This window comes from Rana temporaria, chromosome 3 (assembly GCF_905171775.1).
Source record: "Rana temporaria chromosome 3, aRanTem1.1, whole genome shotgun sequence".
NCBI lineage: Eukaryota > Metazoa > Chordata > Amphibia > Anura > Ranidae > Rana > Rana temporaria.
In genome coordinates, this window is record NC_053491.1 from 225245634 (window position 1) to 225266697 (window position 21064).

General features: G+C 45.5%; 1 protein-coding gene across 1 annotated transcript in view; it reads left to right on the top strand.

Moving 5' to 3' along the window:
- The first annotated feature begins 6029 nt into the window (after positions 1 to 6029).
- Positions 6030 to 21064, top strand: part of CDC23 (cell division cycle 23) — a 36603-nt gene continuing 21568 nt past the window's right edge. The window contains exons 1-4 of the mRNA XM_040344363.1: positions 6030 to 6230; positions 12872 to 12944; positions 15711 to 15848; positions 17795 to 17837. Coding sequence (XP_040200297.1) covers positions 6124 to 6230; positions 12872 to 12944; positions 15711 to 15848; positions 17795 to 17837 — 361 coding nt within the window. The 5' untranslated portion in view covers positions 6030 to 6123. The remainder of the gene's footprint in view (positions 6231 to 12871; positions 12945 to 15710; positions 15849 to 17794; positions 17838 to 21064) is intronic.

The following is a 21064-nucleotide window of genomic DNA, read 5'->3' on the forward strand; positions in this document are numbered from 1 at the left end:
GCGCAGATGAGAAGATGTGTACAGCGGTAGGGCAGATGAGCAGGGGGGTACAGCGGTAGGGAAGATGAGCAGGGGTACAGTGGTAGGGAAGATGAGCAGGGGTACAGCAGTAGGGCAGATGAGCAGGGGGTACAGCGGTAGGGCAGATGAGCAGGGAGTACAGTGATGGGGCAGGTGAGAAGGGGGATACAGCAGTATGGCAGATGAGCAGGGGGTACAGTGGTGGGACAAATGAGTGCGGGGGGGGGGGGTACAGTGATGGGGCAGATGAGAAGGGGAATACAGTGGTGAGAAAGATGTGCAGGAGTTACATTGGTGGGGCAGAGGGAGAAAGGGGGTACAGTGGTGGGGCAGATGCGCAGGGGGGTACAGTGGTGGGGCAGATGTGCAGGGGGTACCGTGGTGGTACAGATGTGCGTGGGGGGGGGGGTACAGTGGTGGGACAGATGTGAAGAGGGAGGTACTGTGGTGGGACATAAGAGTAGGGGTTACAGTGGTGAGATGAGCAGAGGGTACAGAGGTGAAAAAGGTTTGTGGGTGGGTACAGTGATCTGTGGTGTGAAGGTGCAGGAATTGTGGCTGATATGAGGTGTGAAGGTGCAGGAATTAGGGCCGATATGAGGTGCGAAGGTGCAGAAATTGTGTCACGTACCTGACTAGAGGCTGTGGTGACGAGAGGGTTCCCCTTGTGGCTGAGTGCAGAGTACCCCTGAAGGTGGTGACAAAGGGTGCTATGCCCAAAGACGCATGGGTTGCCTGAAGGTGAAGCTGCCTGATAATTTCAGATTCAAGGAAACCAAAGGGTAGAGAAGGTGGTCACAGCCAATGATTCTCTGGAGGTGCTGGCGGATCTTGACAGATGGGTAAAGCAGAAGCAAGGTCAGAAGCCAGGCCGGGGGTCAAACACAGGAAGTCAGTCAGGAGCAGAGGCAGGTAGTGTAGTAGAGATCAAGCCAGGGTCAAACACAGGATGACAATTTGGAATAGGCATGAGCAGGTCCATGAAGCAAGCCGGGTTCAGAGCCAGGAGAGAAGCCAGAGCAAGTCAGGGGTAAGCCAGATCCGTAATGGGTAATCATGCAGACGCACAAAGCACAGGATACAAGGCTGATGATAATCCAGCAAAAATGATAGCCACTGGTGTCCTTATATAGGCCAGTGAACACTGGCAATTATTACGCTTTGCGTACGCTGATGCGCTGTTGCATATAAAGATTCATCATTGCGAGCCATTTGCTAATGTGCATGTGCGTGCGATTAGCGCGGCCAGATTGGGCATTGGCATATTTGGCTGTTGTTCCTTAACAAATTGGGGCTGATACGAGGTGTAAAGATGCAGGAATTAGGGTTGATACGAGGTGCAGGAACTGGGGCTGATACAAGCTGTAAAGGTGCAGGAATAGGGGCTGATACAAGGTGTGAAGGTGCAGGAATTGGGGCTGATACAAGATGTGAAGGTGCAGGTATTGGGGCTGATATGCGATGTGAAGGTACAAGAATTGGGGCTAATCTGAGTAATGAAGGTACAGGAACTGGGTCGATCTGGGGTCTGAAGGTGCAGGAACTGGGGTGGATTGAGGTGTGAAGGTGCAGAATTTTGGATGAATTTGAGGTGTAAAGGTGCAAAAACTGGGGTTGATCTTAGGTCTCAAGGTGCAGGATATGGGGTGATCTGAGGAGTCAAGCTGCAGGAATTGTGGTCATCTGTGGAGTCAAGATGCAGGAATTGGGGTCATCTGTGGAGCCAAGAAGCAGGAATTGGGGTCATCTGTGGAGTCAATATGCAGGAATCAGGGTCATCTGTGGAGTCAAGATGCAGGAATTGGGGCCATCTGTGGAGTCAAGATGCAGGAATTGGGGCCATCTGTGGAGTCAAGATGCAGGGCTAAAGGTGCAAGAATTGGAGCTGATTTGAGGGGTGTAGGTGCAGAAACTGGAATGATCTGAGGGGTGAAGGTGCAGGATTTGAGGTGATCTGAGAGAACGATATTAGGATGATCACATCACATTTTATTTCCAACTATATAGTTTGCAGAAACACTCATCTGGCATATAATTGTAGCACTCGTCTCCTGGAACAAGGGAAGTTACCATTTAATTTACCACTTGCCATTAATGTTTGTAAAGTAAAATTGTAATTTCTTATCTTTTCTTCTCTTCATTTCCTTCTATTATTCAAGTAGTTTACAGCATTTTCTTTATCAAAATTCCTCCTTATGATTGAGTGTGTGAAGATGACAGTTTTTTTTTTTAATATAACCGACATCCTCAAACTTTTTTCGGCAAGCTGTGCTCAAAAGGTTGCCTACCCCTGCCCTAACACTTGTGTGTGTTTTTGTTTTGTTTTGTATAAAGACACACTTACTAATCTATGGGGTCCAGCATTGTCTTGCTTGCAGGCAAATTCCTCCCCACTGCACTCTTCTTCCACGCCGCCATCTTGAATCATGGGCTGTGGGTCTCCGACATGTTACATGAGACCTTAGCTGTTACTATACATGCAACGGTGTCTGAATATGTTGTTCACACCTAGACAAGAACAAAGGATTGTAAAAAATAAAAGATTGTCAATAATGTTTTTTTTCTGCAAATGTGAAGGTGGTGGGCTGGAAGGGAGGCAGAAGATAGGAGGGGGAGGGATTTCCTTTCACATCTTGCCCCATAGCCAAAACAGGAAGTGAGCTAGTGTCCCCATTGGATGATTTCCTATCACCTTTCTCCTCTCTGGTAAAATGCCAATTTTTTTATTTTATTTTCTTCACTTTCAACGATATTGGAAAACAGGACTCAGAGAGGGTGAATCTCCCTACCGAGGAGACAGACACCAATAGAAACATGACAAGTGTTCTAATCCCTCTCTGTCCTATCCAAAATTTTAAAAAGGTTGTACCGTTGTTCTATCAGCACATCCCCCACAGTTATTACCTCTGGTATCTCCTGACACTCCCTCTTAGATTGTAAGCTCTAATGAGCAGGGTCCTCTGATTCCTACTGTATTAACCACTTACCCACTGGACACCCAAACCCTCTTCCTAACCAGACCAATATTCAGCGCTCTCACATTTTGAATGACAATTACTCAGTCATGCAACACTCTACCCATACACAAATAGGCTTTCTTTCAGTGGCATTTAATCACCACTAAGTTCTTTATTTTTTCCACTATACATGAAAAAAATACCAAAAGTTTTCTAAAAAATAAAAAATGCATTTTTCTTTGTTGCAAATTTATTTTTCTTCATACATTTTGGCCAAAATCTATACTGTATATCTTTGGTTTAAATAACCCAAATCAGTGTATATTTGTTTTTTATGAAAGTTATAGTCTGCAAGATATGGTGCCAATTACTGAAAATTGATCACACCCGAAGTACTGACAGCCTATCCAATTTCTTGAGGCCCTGAAATGTCAGGACAGTTCAAAATGTCCCCAAATGACCCATTTTTGGAAAGAAGACATTCCAAGGTATTTAGTAAGAGGCATGGAAAGTTTTTTGATTTTTTTTTCCACAATTCTTTGCAAAATTAATTTATTTTTCACAAAATTGCCATAATAATTACAAGTTATTTCTCACACAGCATATGCATACTTGCAGCTACACCCCAAAATACATTCTGTTTCTCCTCCTGAGTATGGCGATACCACATGTGTAAGACTTTTTCACAGCCTCGCCACATACAGAGGCCCAACATGCAGGGAGCACCATCAGGTGTTCTAGGAGCATAAATTACACATCTCATTTCCCAACAACCTATCACACTTTTGAAGTCCCTGGAGCACCAGGACAATGGAAACGCCCCAAAATATTACCCCATTTTGTAAAGCAAACATCACTGTCAATGTCCCGGATCGTTGACATACCATGTCCGGAAGCGGGATTCTGGAAGGATGTCATTGTACACCCTCACAGAATTATCCGACCACACTGTAGCCGTCATTCGGCTATGGCCCGGTCGGCAAGTGGTTAAAGTGTATTGTATTTGTATTGTCTACCCTCAGGTTGTAAAGCGCTGTGTAAACGGTCGGCGCTATATAAATGCCGTATGATAATATTCATACCACTGTGTTGCGGTAATGTGTGGGCACAGTACACTGAAATAGTGTGATGCACCAAGTTCAACGCATTATCACTATGCTGATCCCAAGCAGCGCACATGAGCTTCTGCACTGCAAAGGCTGCTGTGAATGAGCTCTTATGCCCTGTACACACAACCGGTTTTCCCATCGGAATAAACTCAGAGGTTTTTTCCCGACAAAATTCCGCTCAAGCCGTCTTGCATACACACGGTCACACCAAATTCCAACCGTCAAGAACGAGGTGACGTACATTACGACGAGCCGAGAAAACATGAAGTTCAATGCTTTCCAGCATGCGTCAAATTGTTTCCAAGCATGCGTATTTTTTTTCCCGTCGGAAATTCATACAGACGAACGGATTTTCCGATAGGATTTTTTTCGGCAGAAAAATAGAGAACATGTTCTCCAAGTCCGTCAGAATTTCCGACTGAAAAAGTCAGATGGGGCATACACACGGTCGGAACATCTCCCATCTGACCTTTTCCATCGGAAATTCCGACCGTGTGTATGCGGCATAAGGGTTTTTAACCGCTTAACGACCGCCGCATGTAATTATACATCGACAAAATGGCACGGGCAGGCAGAACGACGTGCCCGCACATCGCTGCCTTGCTGCGGGTCGGGGGTCCGATCGGGACCCCCCCCCCCCGGTACATGCGGCGGTTGGTAAGCCTCAGGGAGCGATCCGGGATGAGGGCGTGGCTATTCGCATAACGAATAGCCGCCCCCTCGCGATCGCTCCCCAGAGCTGAAGAACGGGGAGAGCCGTATGTAAACACTGCTTCCCCGTGCTTCACTATGGCGCTGCATCGATCGTGTCATCCCTTTTATAGGGAGACACGATCGATGACGTCAGACCTACAGCCACACCCCCCTACAGTTGTAAACACACACTTGGTGAAGCTGAACTCCTTCAGCGCCCCCTGTGGTTAACTCCCAAACTGCAATTGTCATTTTCACAATAAACAATGCAATTTAAATGCATTTTTTGCTGTGAAAATGACAATGGTCGCAAAAATGTGTCAAAATTGTCCGAAGTGTCCGCCATAATGTCGCAGTCACGAAAAAAAAAAATCGCTGATCGCCGCCATTAGTAGTAAAAAAAATAAATAATAAAAATACAATAAAACTATCCCCTATTTTGTAAACGCTATAAATGTTGCGCAAACCAATCGATAAACGATTATTGCGATTTTTTTTACCAAAAATAGGTAGAAGAATACGTATCGGCCTAAACTGAGGGAATTTTTTTTTTTATATATATGTTTTTAGGGGATATTTATTATAGCAAACAGTAAAAAATATTGCATTTTTTTCAAAATTGTCGCTCTATTTTTGTTTATAGCGCAAAAAATAAAAACCGCAGAGGTGATCAAATACCACCAAAAGAAAGCTCTATTTGTGGGAAAAAAATTACATAAATTTTATTTGGGAGCCACGTCTCACGACCGCGCAATTGTCTGTTAAAGCGACGCAAGTGCCGAATCGCAAAACCTGGCCTGGGCATTTAGCTGCCTAAAGGTTCGGGGCTTAAGTGGTTAACCTTGTGAAAAATGTGCATGCCATTATTTCTTGTCCCCCTTTTTAAAGTCCACACACATTCCTATCTGCCAAAACACTATGGAGGAAATGCACTAGGAAAGAAGACAAAACCATGAAGCGATAACACAGTACAGCCCCAATATATCTGAGGTAAAGGAAGGAAACAAGTCATGAGAAACCATGAAGGCGGGAAATAACTTCCGTGTCCTTATACTAGCTGCTTGGTTCCATGCCAAACCTCCGACCCGAAGCGCAACACAGAACATGGACCTGTGATTACTTCCACACTACACTCCACACAAGTTACTCGGCCAACCGCAGCGCCCAGTTATAATTCGCGCTCAGTCACGTGACGGCGCCCTCCGGGGCATCTCAACCTATCAGAGCTCTCCTAGGGCGGTTCTGCATCGAGACTGTGGCATGCACATTGGTACTGCGGAAGCAGTAAGCTGGCTCCTGATTGGAAGATGTCAAGCCACAATCGGTGACGCTGGTTAGGAAACATGGCGGCGACGAGTGCTCTGTTCTCCGATCTCCGGGAAATTAAGAAGCAGCTGCTGAGCGTGAGCTGGTTGTGCCGGGAGCGGGGCCTCCTACACAGCGTGAAATGGTGAGAGTGTGATATTATGTGTGTCAGCTCTATGGAGGAGTGCCTGGAAAAGCACACTGCACTTACACACAACACTTTGCAGCATTCAACACCCCCTGGCTCCACTTTTTAAAATAAATGTAAAAAAACTTGTTTTTATTTTATTTACTTTTTTTTCTTAGTTTATTTTCTTCCTGCAGCCTCCTGGAATGCCAGCATCACATATCCCAGGAGGAGGCATTACTCCCCCCTCCATTCATGTAAACAGAGGCAGTGCCAGGTCTCTATGTGCACATGGGTGAGATTGGGCCAGACAGTCAGCTCCCTATGGTGTAAGAAGGAAGATGGTGGCGTGGGATGGGAGATGTGGTAGGAGAGCGTTGTGAGAGAGAACAGGACAATGCTGGATCCGCTGATCCGAAATGTAGAGACTTTTATTGGGAGGATGGCGTTCTTTAACCACCTGAACTGCGAAAGGTTTTACCCCCTTTATGCTCACGCTTTTTGGTATTTAGCGATGCGCTACTTTAACTGGTAATTGCGTGGTCATGGAAGGCTGCACCCAAACTAACCCGTGCCACGGGTGATTTGTTGGGGTGGTGGCTGGTGTTGGCGCTTCAATCATCATCACGCCATGGTTGATATGGTGTCAGGATGATTAAAGCGCATTATTTCTATTATTACATAAATAGCTCAACTCACCATAATGCAGAATCAGTGGGAACCCTGAGCGTGTCACTTGCCACCGTCTGCTGCCACCCAGATGCAGCGTGTCTCCGTCTGCTGCCACCCAGATGAAGTGTGTCTCTGTCACCTGCCAGAGTATCACTTGCCAGTGTAGCCTGCCACCCGGATGCAGCTTGTCGGCTGCCACCCGGATGCAGCGTGACTCTGTCGGCTGCCACCCGGATGCAGCGTGTCTCCGTCGCTTGCCAGAGTATCACTTGCCAGTGTAGCCTGCCACCCGGATGCAGCGTGTCTTCGTCGCCTGCCAGCGTATCACTTGCCACTGTAGCAATGGTCACGCCATGGTTGATATGGTGTCCGGATGATTAAAGCGCATTATTTCTATTATTACATAAATAGCTCAACTCACTATAATGCAGAATCATTGGGAGCCCTGAGCGTGTCACTTGCCACTGTCTGCTGCCACCCAGATGCAGCGTGTCTCCGTCTGCTACCACCCAGATGCAGTGTGTCTCTGTCTGCTGCCAGAGTATCACTTGCCAGTGTAGCCTGCCACCCGGATGCAGCTTGTCACCTGCCACCCAGATGCAGCTTGTCATTACCTACCATCACATGTCACCAGATGTGGCTTCCCACTATACTGCCACCAGATGTAGAATGTCACTAGCCACCAAAAAATACCAGTAGCAGCTTGTTACCTTAATTAAAATGTAAAGGTAACTTGTAATGTGTGTGTGTGTACTTTTATTTTTTTCCTCTGAGCAGTGAAAGACTTCTGGTTACACTGCTTCTGGCAGCCTCTCCCCAGCGGCGTCCAAGCAAGTAAACTTGCACATGCGCTGGTCCTATCCCAGAGTGAGCGAGGGCGGGCGGTGAGAGATAATGTAATCTCTGCCTGTGGCTGTAGCTCTGTCAAGGGCAGCCTTCGCAGACCTGCTGATAGGACAGAGCATTAGGGTGGGCAGTGAGTTATCTCTCTTCTCGCCCGCCGCACCACTGACAGCAGCCTTCAGGGCCCGGTTGCAGAGGCAACACCACTAACACATGTTGGGGACCCCCGATTTACCTACATAGGGCTTTCTTCTGTCATTTGCTCAGCTGATTAGTGGGTTCTGGCCATAAAACATTTCCCGGGACCTGCTGATCGGCTTGTGCTGTAGTGAATGACAGCACAACCGGGGTGGTGGGCATTCGCCTCCTACCCGGAAATACTAAATAACATACATGTACATGATTTGGCGCAGCAGGACTGCCCTGCTGCAGTATAAGTGTAGGGGGCAGTCCTGAAGAGCTTAAAGCGGTGGTTCACCCTCAATAACAACATTCTAGCATTAAATTAAGCATAGTAGCGCGAGCTACAGTATGCCTTTATTTTATTTTTTTGCCCCGTACTCACTGTTTAATCCTATAGTGAAGATTCAGACTAGAGGTCGACCGATATATCGGTCGGCCGATATATCGGCCGATATTTGGCCGTTTTTAAGAAATCGGCATCGGCCGATTATTGTAAAAAAATCGGCCGATTTTCGGCTGCCGCGCTAAAACCCCGCTCCACCTACAGCAGCACGAGAAATGAATCCTTCAGCCACGCTGCTGGTAGCCTGCGCGCCGGCCCCGCCCCCCCTTACCTCGGCGGGCTGTAGCAGAAAGCAAACTTGTCACAAGCCCGAGCAGCTGCAGTACAAGTTGTCTGCGCAAAGAGATCACAAAAGCTTCCTGCATGCTGGGACGGTGGCGGGATTACTGAACATGGGCTCTAGGCTACGGCTCCAGCCGTAGCCTAGAGCCCATGTTCAGTAATCACGCCACCGTCCCAGCATGCAGGAAGCTTTTGTGATCTCTTCGCGCAGACAACTACTGCAGCTGCTTAGGCTTGTGACAAGTTTGCTTTCTGCTACAGCCCGCCGAGGTAAGGGGGGGCGGGGCCGGCGCGCAGGCTACCAGCAGCGTGGCTGAAGGATTCATTTCTCGTGCTGCTGGAGACTGGGGTAATGTACAGTATTCCTATCATCTCTGATAGGTGCCTCGGCTCTCTAGTGATTGTACATAGTACTCCAACTCACGTGGGAGCTCACAGGTGTCATCCAATGGACAGTGCTGGAGGGAACAGTGTGTACATGTTAGAGCACACCCCTCTCCTGTATACACACTCATTTTATATATATCCATCCCCACCCACGGCCAGCTGCATCCATCCACCCCCCTCTACAAAGCATCCCCCACCCACGGCCAGCTGCATCCATCCCCCTTCACAATGCATCCCCCACCCACGGCCAGCTGCATCCATCCATCCCCCTTCACAATGCATCCCCCACCCACGGCCAGCTCCATCCATCCCCCTTCACAATACATCCCCCACCCACGGCCAGCTCCATCCATCCATCCATCCCCCTTCACAATGCATCCCACGGCCAGCTGCATCCATCCATCCCCCTTCACAATGCATCCCACGGCCAGCTGCATCCATCCATCGCCCTTCACAATGCATCCCCCACCCACGGCCAGCTCCATCCATCCATCCCCCTTCACAATGCATCCCCCACCCACGGCCAGCTGCATCCATCCATCCCCCTTCACAATGCATCCCCCACCCACGGCCAGCTGCATCCATCCATCCCCCTTCACAATGCATCCCCCACCCACGGCCAGCTTCATCCATCCATCCCCCTTCACAATACATCCCCCACCCACGGCCAGCTGCATCCATCCATCCCCCTTCACAATACATCCCCCACCCACGGCCAGCTCCATCCATCCATCCATCCCCCTTCACAATGCATCCCCCACCCACGGCCAACTGCATCCATCCATCCCCCTTCACAATACATCCCCCACCCACGGCCAGCTGCATCCATCCATCCCCCTTCACAATGCATCCCCCACCCACGGCCAGCTCCATCCATCCATCCCCATTCACAATGCATCCCACGGCCAGCTGCATCCATCCATCCCCCTTCACAATGCATCCCCCACCCAAGGCCAGCTGCATCCATCCATCCCCCTTCACAATGCATCCCCCACCCACGGCCAGCTTCATCCATCCCCCTTCACAATACATCCCCCACCCACGGCCAGCTGCATCCATCCATCCCCCTTCACAATGCATCCCCCACCCACGGCCAGCTGCATCCATCCATCCCCCTTCACAACACATCCACCGCCAGCACCATCCATCTATCCCCCTCCACAACACATCCCCCACCCACACCCAGCACCATTCATCCATCCCCCTCCACAATGCATCCCCCACGCACAGCCAGCACCATCTTTCCCCGCCACAACGCATCTCCCACCCACGCCCAGCACCATCCATCCCCCTCCACAACGCATCCCCCACCCACGCCCAGCACCATTCATCCACCCCCCTCCACAATGCATCCCCCAGGCACAGCCAGCACCATCTTTCCCCCTCCACAACGCATCTCCCACCCACGCCCAGCACCATCCATCCTCCTCCACAATGCATCCCAATCCAAAAATCGGCCCAAAATATCGGCCGCAAAAATCGGCCTCATATATCGGCCATCGGCTGCCCCGATTTCTAAATATCGGCATCGGCCAGAGAAAAACCCATATCGGTCGACCTCTAATTCAGACTCCCCGCGGGGAATGGGCGTTCCTATCCAGAGGGAAGATGATTGACGGCCGGCTATGGCACGTCACGCTCCCCGAAGATAGCCGGAGTAGGTCTCGGCTCTTCATGGCGCTATATGGCGCCTGCGCACAGACTATGCGCCGGCGCCGTAAAGAGCCAAGTCCTATTTCGGCTATTTCCGGAGAAGCGTGACGCGCCATAGCCGGCCGTCAATCATCTTCCCTCTGGATAGGAACGCCCATTCCCCGCGGGGAGTCGGAATCTTCACTATAGGATTGCACAGTGAGTACGGGGCAAAATAAATAAATAAAGGCATACTATGCTTAATTTAATGCTAGAAAAAAAAATGTTTATAGGGTGAACCCCCTCTTTAAGTAAATGCTGGGTCCACACCTCAACCAATTTGGCTTTGTGAATAAGTATTTTGCAGCAAACTGAGGCCAGGTGTGTGCAGGACAGATGATCGCCCCTGGATGCGAATAGCGTGCTTTTAGGGGTGATCATCTGTCACTAATCACAAGAAATTGCTCCTTTGTGTGATTACTTCCAGACAGCTGTGACCACCGATCAGCCTATCATTGCTCCTGGCTGTGGTGGTCTGCATTCACTTGGGCTTCAGGCTGCAGTTTTTTTGCAAGATACTTGCAGCTCCATAGTTGATTTGGCCACGTGAATGAGTGCTTCGAATTAGGACATTGCTGTTCACTGTTTATATAGAATTCTCTGCTTGGGTGACCATGACCAGTAGGGCTGCTTTGCTAAAGGTTGCTATAGATTTTATTTATTTTTTCCCGATAAGCCCATGGGTTGATGTGTGGAAGGGGGAATTCCCCCTTCCACAGAAGTGAGATGGATGGAGGAATCTTCCAGCTGGGACATTGTACTCTGACAGCAGGACTCTCTGCTGTCAGAAGACACTGATTAGTGGCTGCAGCCACTGATCGGCAGATTTTCCTAGCATTCCCGATTGACTTCTGTCAAACAGGAAAAGCCATACATCGAAATTTAGATTAATATATGGCCAGCTTATGTCTGTCAGACAGTGTACAGGGCAATGTTGATGTGCTAGATCTTATTGCATCACAACATTTGGATGGGGCAAGATCAATTAAATCTGAATGTTGATTAGTGATTGTTGATTGCTATACAAGGCCTTACTAAATATGCATCTTGCTGATATTTATGTTTTATATTGAGGAAATAATGCAGAAAACTGTAGTGGCATTAAAGTATATAAAAAAGGCAAAATGTAGGTGCCTCTCAGGTAGAGATGAAGTCCAACTAGACAGCTGTAAGTGCAGGCAAGGACAGGGAGCTTGTCTTGGCTCCAGGCTGCAGCAATGTCAAAGGAAAAGGTCCATAAGCCGCACATCATGAAGCAGACATGTGCATGGAGTCAGATGAATGGCAGCCTCAGCCAGGCCTCACCCCCCCAACATGTTTTCGCTCCGCTCCTAGAGCTTAATCATCATGTTGGGAGCGTGGCCTGGCTCTCACTCCATGCACATGGGTCTGCGTCGTTATGTGTGGCTTAAGGATTTTTCCTTTGACATTTCTATATAAAAAATGTGTTCATTAATTTTGAATGGCGTAAGGCAGGGCTAGAAAAATTGCACCCTGGCGCCTGGGTTTTTGTCAGCTGTTCGCATCTGCCTCCCTCTTGCCAACCACACTATAGCTGAAAGACATCCACAGCCTGGTTGTCCAGTTCGGATAGGGCATCCTAAACCCCGCCCCCCCAATGCTCTGTGATCTTGGATGATCACAGATCGAGGTAAAGGGTCAGTCACAGTGGCTCTTTAACATGTAATCGGCTGTATCCAATCACAGCTAATCCCATGTAAACAAAGGCAGCATTTCTTTTCCTTTAGAGCTGTCAGTGTGAGGAAAGGAACGCGGATATCCAACTATTCTGCGACAGTGCTGCTTCATCACCACACATCAGTGAAGAAAAATAACTTGTTTGTAAAGTTTTAGAACAGAAATAAAGGTTTGTTTGGCAAAAAAAAAAAAACCCAGTGGTGATTAAATACCACCAGAATCAATTTCTATTTGTGTGAAAAAAAAATTATGAAAAATGTAATTAGGGTACAGTGTTGCATGACTGCGCAGTTGTCATTCAAAGTGTGACAGTGCTGAAAATTGTCCTGGGCAGGAAGGCAGGTGCTTAAAAAAAAAAACTTAATCAAGTACATTAAAGGTAACTTCATTTGTACTTGGTTGCAGCTTTTCCATAGTGCTGTTATTTAATCCAAAACATCAGACCAGGCTAACCTGCAGAGGAATTTAAAATGACGATATCATATGATTTGTTTAAAAATGTTTTTTTTCAGCAAAAAACAAAAGTATCGCTTACAGGTTTTTTTTTTGGCTTTTGCAGGGCGTCCGAACTTGCATTCTCATTGGAATCCATTCCTTTAAATGAGCTACCACCGACGCCTGCACTTACTGAGGTATGTTTTGAGTATGTACACTTCTTCATCTGATAATGTACCTACTTATTTTTGCTAAGAAAGGTCCTTTGTGGTACATTGGAAGCAGAAAACGCTTAGTACTTTTCCTGCCCACTTACTTTTAAGAAAGCGGATTGGGGAAGGTGTGCAAAGTAGGATACAAATTGACTAATAACCAACCCATGTATGTACTGTTTACATTCAGGGTACTTAACTTTTATATACTTTCTCTTTTTTAAAGCTGATTTCTGGGTTGTGCAAATATGAGACATGTATTATTGCTTGCATCATGGTGTGCTTTGTGTATTTACTTCAGATCGGTGCTGTAATCCAGTGTGAAACTTTATCTCTGTGTAGGAGCTTCCTATAATGATCCCTCTGTTGATCCCTCGCCTTGTTCAGAATGACTGGTCTTATATTCACCCCTCCAGTAGTTTTTACAGGCAGCCTATAGTGGGTGAATCCTGCATAGTAGAGGTGCACCGAAATTTTGGCTGCTGAAAATTATCGGACGAAAACTGTGTCTTTTTCATCCGGCCGAAAGGGAAAAACATCCGATACCGAAAGGAGGCGAGGTCTGCCCCGGGTGTCGCCCATTACAGGAGTGTCAACCTGGCGTGCCCGGTCCTCCACTCCCTCCTCCTTCTCTCCTCGCTGCGATCTCCGTGTCTCACAGAGCTGAATCGCTTGGGCCGTAGTAAGAATGCCCTGTCTCCTGTGATAGGCAGCACACTGATCCAATGCCGAGACATTGAATTAGTGTGACTTGATCACAGGAGGCGGGACATTGTTACTGTGGCCCAGGCAATTCAAATCCCAGCTCACACTGAGATTGCCGCTCTTATCCAGGCACTGGTGAGGCTGCATATGACGGGCACTGGTGAGGCTGCATATGACGGGCACTGGTGAGGCTGCATATGACGGGCACTGGTGAGGCTGCATATGACGGGCACTGGAGAGGCTGCAGTGATCTCCTGTACCATGTCTGCAGTCTGACATCTGTACTATGTCTGCAGTCTCTAACCATCTCCTGTATCATGCCTGCTAGAGGTGCACCGAATGGAAATGTTGCTAATACTATTGGCAATGTGTTTAAGAGACTGCAGATGTGATACAAGTGATGCAAATAAACCATCCTGGACTGCCACACTATGTGAAGGCGAGTTTATTGCAAAAATGACAAAAAATAAAATCCAAACAATGCAATGCACAATCATCCAAAACTTGTGTAAGCGTAGCCGAAGCCAAAAGTGGACATACAGGGACAAAAACTAGCTAACGCGTTTCACATCATGGTTAGATGCTTACTCATAGTAAGCATCTAACCTCTCTAGATGCTTACTCTATGAGTAAGCATCTAATCATGATGTCAAACGCGTTAGCTAGTTTTTGTCCATGTATGTCCACTTTTGGCTTCGGCTACGCTTGCACAAGTTTTGGATGATTTTGCATTGTTTGGATTAATTTTTTTTGTCATTTTTGCAAAAAAACTCGACTTCACAGAGTGCGGCAGTCCAGGATGGTTTCTTTGCTCCATGGATTAGTGCAGAGCCAGCACCTGTTAGTGTAACATGGTGGAAACGATTCATTGGTGGTTGGGGGCTTAGAGTGGTACACTCTCTAATGATAAAAGTGATGGTTAGAGGTGCTAAAAATGGGCAGCAATAAATTCATATTAATTTAAATTGATGATATTAATTAAAAAGTTTAATATAATACATGTAAAAACTGTCATTTTCGGTATCTGTTTCGGTTTTCAACCTAGTGCATTCTTTTATTTTTTGTTTCTGCACCAAAATTTCCATTCGGTGCACCCCTATTGCAAAGTCCCTCCCACAGCTCTGCTGTTCGCACTACATATGTGCAGCACAGTGGTGATGTCCCCACTACTTTTTAAAAGTAACAACTGAGTTTGTGAAGATATTTGGTGCACACAAAATGAAAAATTTTAATACTTGCTTTTTCGTAATTTCCTTTTCCTGGTGCCTATCCGTGGCATATGCTGCTGTGAAGGCAGCAGGAAAATTGAATACTTCCCTTTTCCATAATTTTTCTTTCCTGGTGCCTATCCATAGCAGCATATGCCATGCGTATGCTGCTACGAAGGCACCAGAAAAGTAGATTTATATCCATTGCAAGGATTGAGGAATATATTTAAATCCTACTTTTTGTGTCAGGAGTTTAGCTTTAAACATTTTGTATTTCTACAGCCTAGGCTTTACAGATCACCGCTTTTTGGTTAAACTGAGAATTTTGTTGTTTATTTTTCTCCATGCTCTTCTAACCTAAATCCACCCATACATTATTAGAAGAAAATTGCTTGATTTCCCAATCAACACACTCCGTGTGATGGGGAAATACCTCCCACAGAGCCATTGTGTTCTCCTGGCGGAGGGGGGAGTCCCAGCCAGGAGAATACTCTGTGATTTATAGCTGCTGGCAATAATCGCATGAAAAATCCAACAAGCTGGTTGTACTCAGGTTGATCAACTTTGGTATGTTCAGCCTGCCCATATGTGGTGAGTCTCCACCGGTTTGAACCGTCTATGGCCAGCTTAAGTGTGCAGGTTGGCCTTCCATTAATCTCTTGTATTCTAGATGTAATCGACATTTAATGTGTTTCATTACATATTATATGCAAAATAACTGGGACAATAAAACAAGGGGTCTTATTCCTATAGAAAATGACTCCTTTTTTTTTTTTTTCCTGCATGCTAAATTTGATGTACTCCGCAGTCCAAATAACAAATGTTTTATCTTTGCCAGGAAGATGCCCAGGATCTGGATGCTTATACATTGGCCAAGTCTTATTTTGACTTAAAAGAGTATGATAGAGCTGCTTATTTCCTTCGAGGGTGCAAGAGTCAGAAAGCTTACTTCCTGTACATGTACTCAAGGTATTTGGTAAGAACATGGTCTATTTTTGTTTGTAGCGTTATAAGGCCAGTCCGTCCAAATTATTTAGTTATAGGTGAATCCCTATCTTCTTGTGTCTTGTATATTCCAACAGTGTTTTTTTTTTTTTACATTTCTTTATTAAGTTTAGCGAAGAGTGTTGCAACACAAACCTCTTTGGCTTACCCTGCTCATATCATGCAAAGGTGTAAACCCAATTTAAAACTACAACAGTAGATTCAAACAGTGGCCACGCAGGTTGTCCAGACCTGCTCAGGAGCAAATAAGGACACTCGCAGGAAAAATTAATGTCTCTTGAAATCTAGGAGGGAGCCAAGCACCATACATGACAGACATAATCAAAGTGTAGAACTAAGGTGTCCTAAGCCATCAGAAAAGCTAGAAAAAAGTTGGTAACCCCTATAGTAGTCAAGTATTAGAGGAATCAAGCCATATATCCAACATTTTGTGGCATTTCTTAGGACAACCTCAGGAGAGATACCTTTGTACAGGGAAATCGCCATATTCGCTAGAGATTTCCTGTTTACATGTATTTTAACATAATACTAGCATACATTCCTAAATCTTTCTTCATCCCCTGTTTGTCACCACACATCATCATTTGAGCTGAAAGAGAGAGGGGCAGAATCAGTAGGTAATTGGACTCCTACATGCAGAGTTGCTGACTTGGTGCTTGTGTATGCTTCTTTCTTGTCTAGTCAGCAGGCTGACTAAACAAAAAAGTGACAACACTGTATTTCTTCATCTTAACACCTGACGTGGTGTAGCCCTCCTGGCTGTGCTGTTTGGCAGATGTGGATGGACAGAATTACAAATCCTATGACATGTAAGGCTCTCACATGTGTGTTTTAGCTGTTTGCCTTTAAGAGACACACTGGGATAGATTTACTAAAACACTTGCACTCAGAATCTGGTGCAGCTGCGCATGGTAGCCAATTGGCTTCTAACTTCAGTTTGTTCAATTAAGCCTTGGCAATAAAACCTGGAAGCTGATTGGTTTCTATGCAGAAATGCACCAGATTTTGCACTCTCCAGTTTTAATAAATAACCTCCACACCGTCAAACACTGTATAGATACATGAGCTAAAAAAAAAGTTGAAACGCTGCACGTGATCGTCTTTTTTTTTTTTTTTTTAAGTTTAGGAGGTACATAGTCCTAAAATGAATTTTTGATGCAATGGATTTTTTTTTTCCTTTCTTAGGACATAAAAACAAAAATGACCACAAATGGTGTCAATTGTAATGAATGGTACTGCTGAAGTGGATGAGGATTGGTGAACATAGTCCTTCTGAAACCACCTGGTTTCATGCAGCTTGAACAGATTTTTTAGTGTAGTCGCTTTCTGATTTATTTGAGGTTTTATTGAACACCACAAGCAACATGTCTTGGGTGTGCACTTGTGTTTGGCAGTTAAACAGAGTGCAGAACCAAGCATCTTTATAGGAACATGTCTTGGTGAAATGCATTGCAGTGTATGTGGAATTTGTTTTCCAAGGAACAGTGGTTATTAAAATGGGTGCTGGGAGTACAGCAAAAGCAAGTGGGTATTTGGAATACTGCTGTCCAAACTCTTTTTTGAAGATCCAAGCTGTGCTGAAGAATGTTCGTTATCAAACACTTACAGCAGGGCTAGATGTTGGTTGCACTCAGACAGTGTCACTTCAGGACAATAGGGCCGAAGGAAGTTATCACAAACAGCAAGTTTACAGAATACTGAAAATAGTTTGAGTAAATGAAGTGGAGATCATCGGGACAAGTAAGTATTTATTTATTGCTTCTATGCAGGGAGTTGATCGTTTTATTTTAAATAGAGACAGTCGTTTTAAATGTACATTTTAATGTTTTCAGGTTTAGCAAACACATGAATTTATATCTGGCTATCTTGTAAATAACTACAGCAGCTAATTATGATTACCATTGTTATTTCCTCTAGTCTGGAGAGAAGAAGAAAGATGATGAAACTGTAGATAGTTTGGGTAAGCATTTTGTTATACAATTTGTTAGTGGCAGTGCTTTATAGCATGTATTTTAGTTGTTTTCCTAAAGTGGTGTGTGAATGTAGGACATTTAGCAATGTGTGTGTTTTTGTTTTTTTACTTTACACATCTTGCTGTATTACAGTGGTTCCCAATCTTTTCCATACCCCACACCCCTAGCACATGCTTCAATAATGTTCTCATTTCTAATTTGTGAACCACATACAATATTGCCGGTGATCAAATCTTAATGTTTCCAGCGGCAAAATATCCATCAAATGTAATGAATTTAAAATTTTTCTATCTATGAATTTGAGTGAAAAAATATACACGTTGCCTTTTTTATAATGGTTTTAAAAGCAATACTCTGACAATCAGTTACAGGTTTTACTTGTATGTTAAGTTTGTTTTTCTTTCCTTTTTGATTAAATATACACTGGGTGGATTTAGTAAAGGCTTTTGGATTTAGTAAAGGCAAATGGGCTGCACTTTGAAAGTGCAGCTGCATTCAATTTTGCCAGAGCATAGTAAATGTGGTGAAGCATTGCTTTGTAAAAAAAATACCCAATGGGGTGCAAGAAAATAAAACGGCATTTTTGTTTGCATCTGATTTGACTGATGGAAACCAGCAGGGCTTTTACTACATTCACTAAGCTCTGTGGACAATTAGTGCAACTGCACTTGGAAAGTGCACAGTCAATTTGCCTTTAGTAAATCCACCCCACTGAGATTACTACCCACTAGCACTGCGAAAGGCCAACTGGGGTTGATTTACTAAAACTGGAGAGTACAAAGTCTGGTGCAGCTGTGCATGGTTGCCAATCGGTGTCTAACTTCAGCTTGTTTAATTAAGCTAGGGGGGAATAAAAACCTGGAAGCTGATTAAACAGAGCTGCATCATATTTTGCACACTCCAGTTTCGCTGAAGAATGTCCATCTTTAAGGCCGGGTTCACACTGGTGCGACAAACGCTCCGACATTGGGAGCTCATGTCGCATGACGTGTGAAAATCAACGTTTGCCTATGGGAGCCATCTTAACTGGTCCGACACATGTCGGTCCCACTTTGAAAATGCTCCCTGCACTACTTTTGTCCGACTTTGATCCTACTTCAGCCCATTGAATATCATTGAAGTTGGATCAAAGTCGGAACGCTGTCTTGCATTCTCCGACTTTGGAATGCGACTTGTGCTCTGCTGATCTTGAGGGGGAACGCCACGCAAATTTTTTAATAAAAAAAGCCATGGGTTCCCCCTTCAAGAGCATACCAAGCTCTTCAATCTGGTATAGATTTTAAGGGGAACCCCTATGCCGAAAAAACAGCGTAGGGGTCCCCCAAAATCCATACCAGACCCTTATATGAGCTCGCAGCCTGGCCAGGAAAGGGGGTGGGAACAAGTGAAAAAAACACACTAGGTTTTTAAAGTCATTTATTAGGCAACTTCGGGGGTCTTCATTTCTGAATTCTCCGGCCTCTTCTCCCGTTCTCTGGTGCCTTCTACTTTCTGCCGGGCTCTTTTTCTAGCGGTGGTCCGGTCTTCTCCGTCGTCTTTCTCCCTCTTCTCTTCTTCCGATGTTGACTCAACGCTCTCTCCCGCTGTAATGCTGTGTGCAACGACTTATATATGCATGGGACTTTGGGGGTCTTCTTTTCTGACTTATCCGCTCTCTCCGGCCTCTTCTCGCGATCTCTGTTGCCTTCTGCCGGGCTCTTTTTCTAGCGGTGGCCCGGTGTTCTCGGTCGTCTTCTTCCCTTCTTCTGATGTTGACTCGACACCCTCTCCCACTGTAATGCCGTGTGCGCGGTGCGCAACGACTTATATAGGCATGGGGCGTGGTCACTGGGTGATGTCACCCAGTGACCCCGCCCCTTGTGACGTCAGTCCCGGGGCACGATGGGACTGATGTTATAAGGGGTGTGGCCACCCGGTGACCACGCCCATGCCTATATAAGTCGTTACAGGCACACGGCATTACAGCGGGAGAGAGCGTCATGTCAACATCAGAAGAAAAGAGGGAGGAAGATGACGGAGAAGACCGGGCCACCGCTAGCAAAAGAGCTGGCAGAAGAAAGCGGATGAGCCCGGAAGAAGGCACTGGAGAGTGGAAAAAGGGGCCAAAGAGACCCCCGAAGTCAGTAGAAGACTCCCGGAGCTGCCTAATAAATGACTTTAAAAACCTAGTGTGTGTGTGTGCGTGTGTTTGTTTTTTTTTTTTGTTTTTTTTTTTACACTTGACACTTTTTGCCAGGGCTGAGGAGTCGGGGGAAATTTTGGGTACCTGGAGTCGGAGTCGGCAAACAATGCACCGACTCCTACTAAATTTAGATTGGAATAAAAAAAAAAAAAAAGCAAGTTTAAATGTCCCAATTCACAAAAAGTTATAATTAATGACTTCTCTACTGTAAGAATAAAGACCAATGCATGCAGTGCCTCACGTAACCGCAAAATGAACACGTTAAGTGACCGTGAAGAAGCATGCTTTTCATGTGCTTCACTATATGGCACGCAACGCACAATTAGGAGCTGCAATACTTATACTTTCCATAGTGTTGTGTTCTGCTTTTACAGGGAACGCATGTTAGAGAACCAGTAAGTGTCCAAATAAAAAAAATTCCAACAGGAGTTTTATAAAGCACTAAAAGAAGTTGAAAAGTATGATCGCTCATCAAAACTTACTGTTGAAGAAGCCATCCTTGTTTATCCAGAGATCGTTGGTGATGTGGCCAGAATAGTTACTGCAATGCCACCCACCCAAGTCAGTGTCGAAAGATTATTTTCAGCCCTAAAAATAATAAAGTCTGACTTAAGAGCCTCTATGAAAGAGGATCTGGCAGAAGCAATTCTCTTCCTTAGAACTCTACATTGAATTGATTTGCATTTGCTAAGCCTATAACTACATTTCAAGATTAATATAAACCATTTCTAGGTTTTACAGATTTTGTTTTTGGTTCATTATACATAAGCTTTGTTTTTGTTCTAAAACAACCAAATAATGTGGTTTGTATTTTTGAACTGGTAAAGATCCTGTTCCTGATGTTTATGCCTGCTGCTACTATCCAGCCACTTGATTGTTTTCATTGTGTTTGTCTTTTGCTTAAACTGTGCAATACAGTAGACTGTTGGCTTCCCAGCCAGTAGTCCTGTGGTAGGTTGCGTTTCTTTCCCTCAAGGAATGTATAAAATACATTTGCATATTAATACAGAGGAGTCGGAAGTACATAAAACT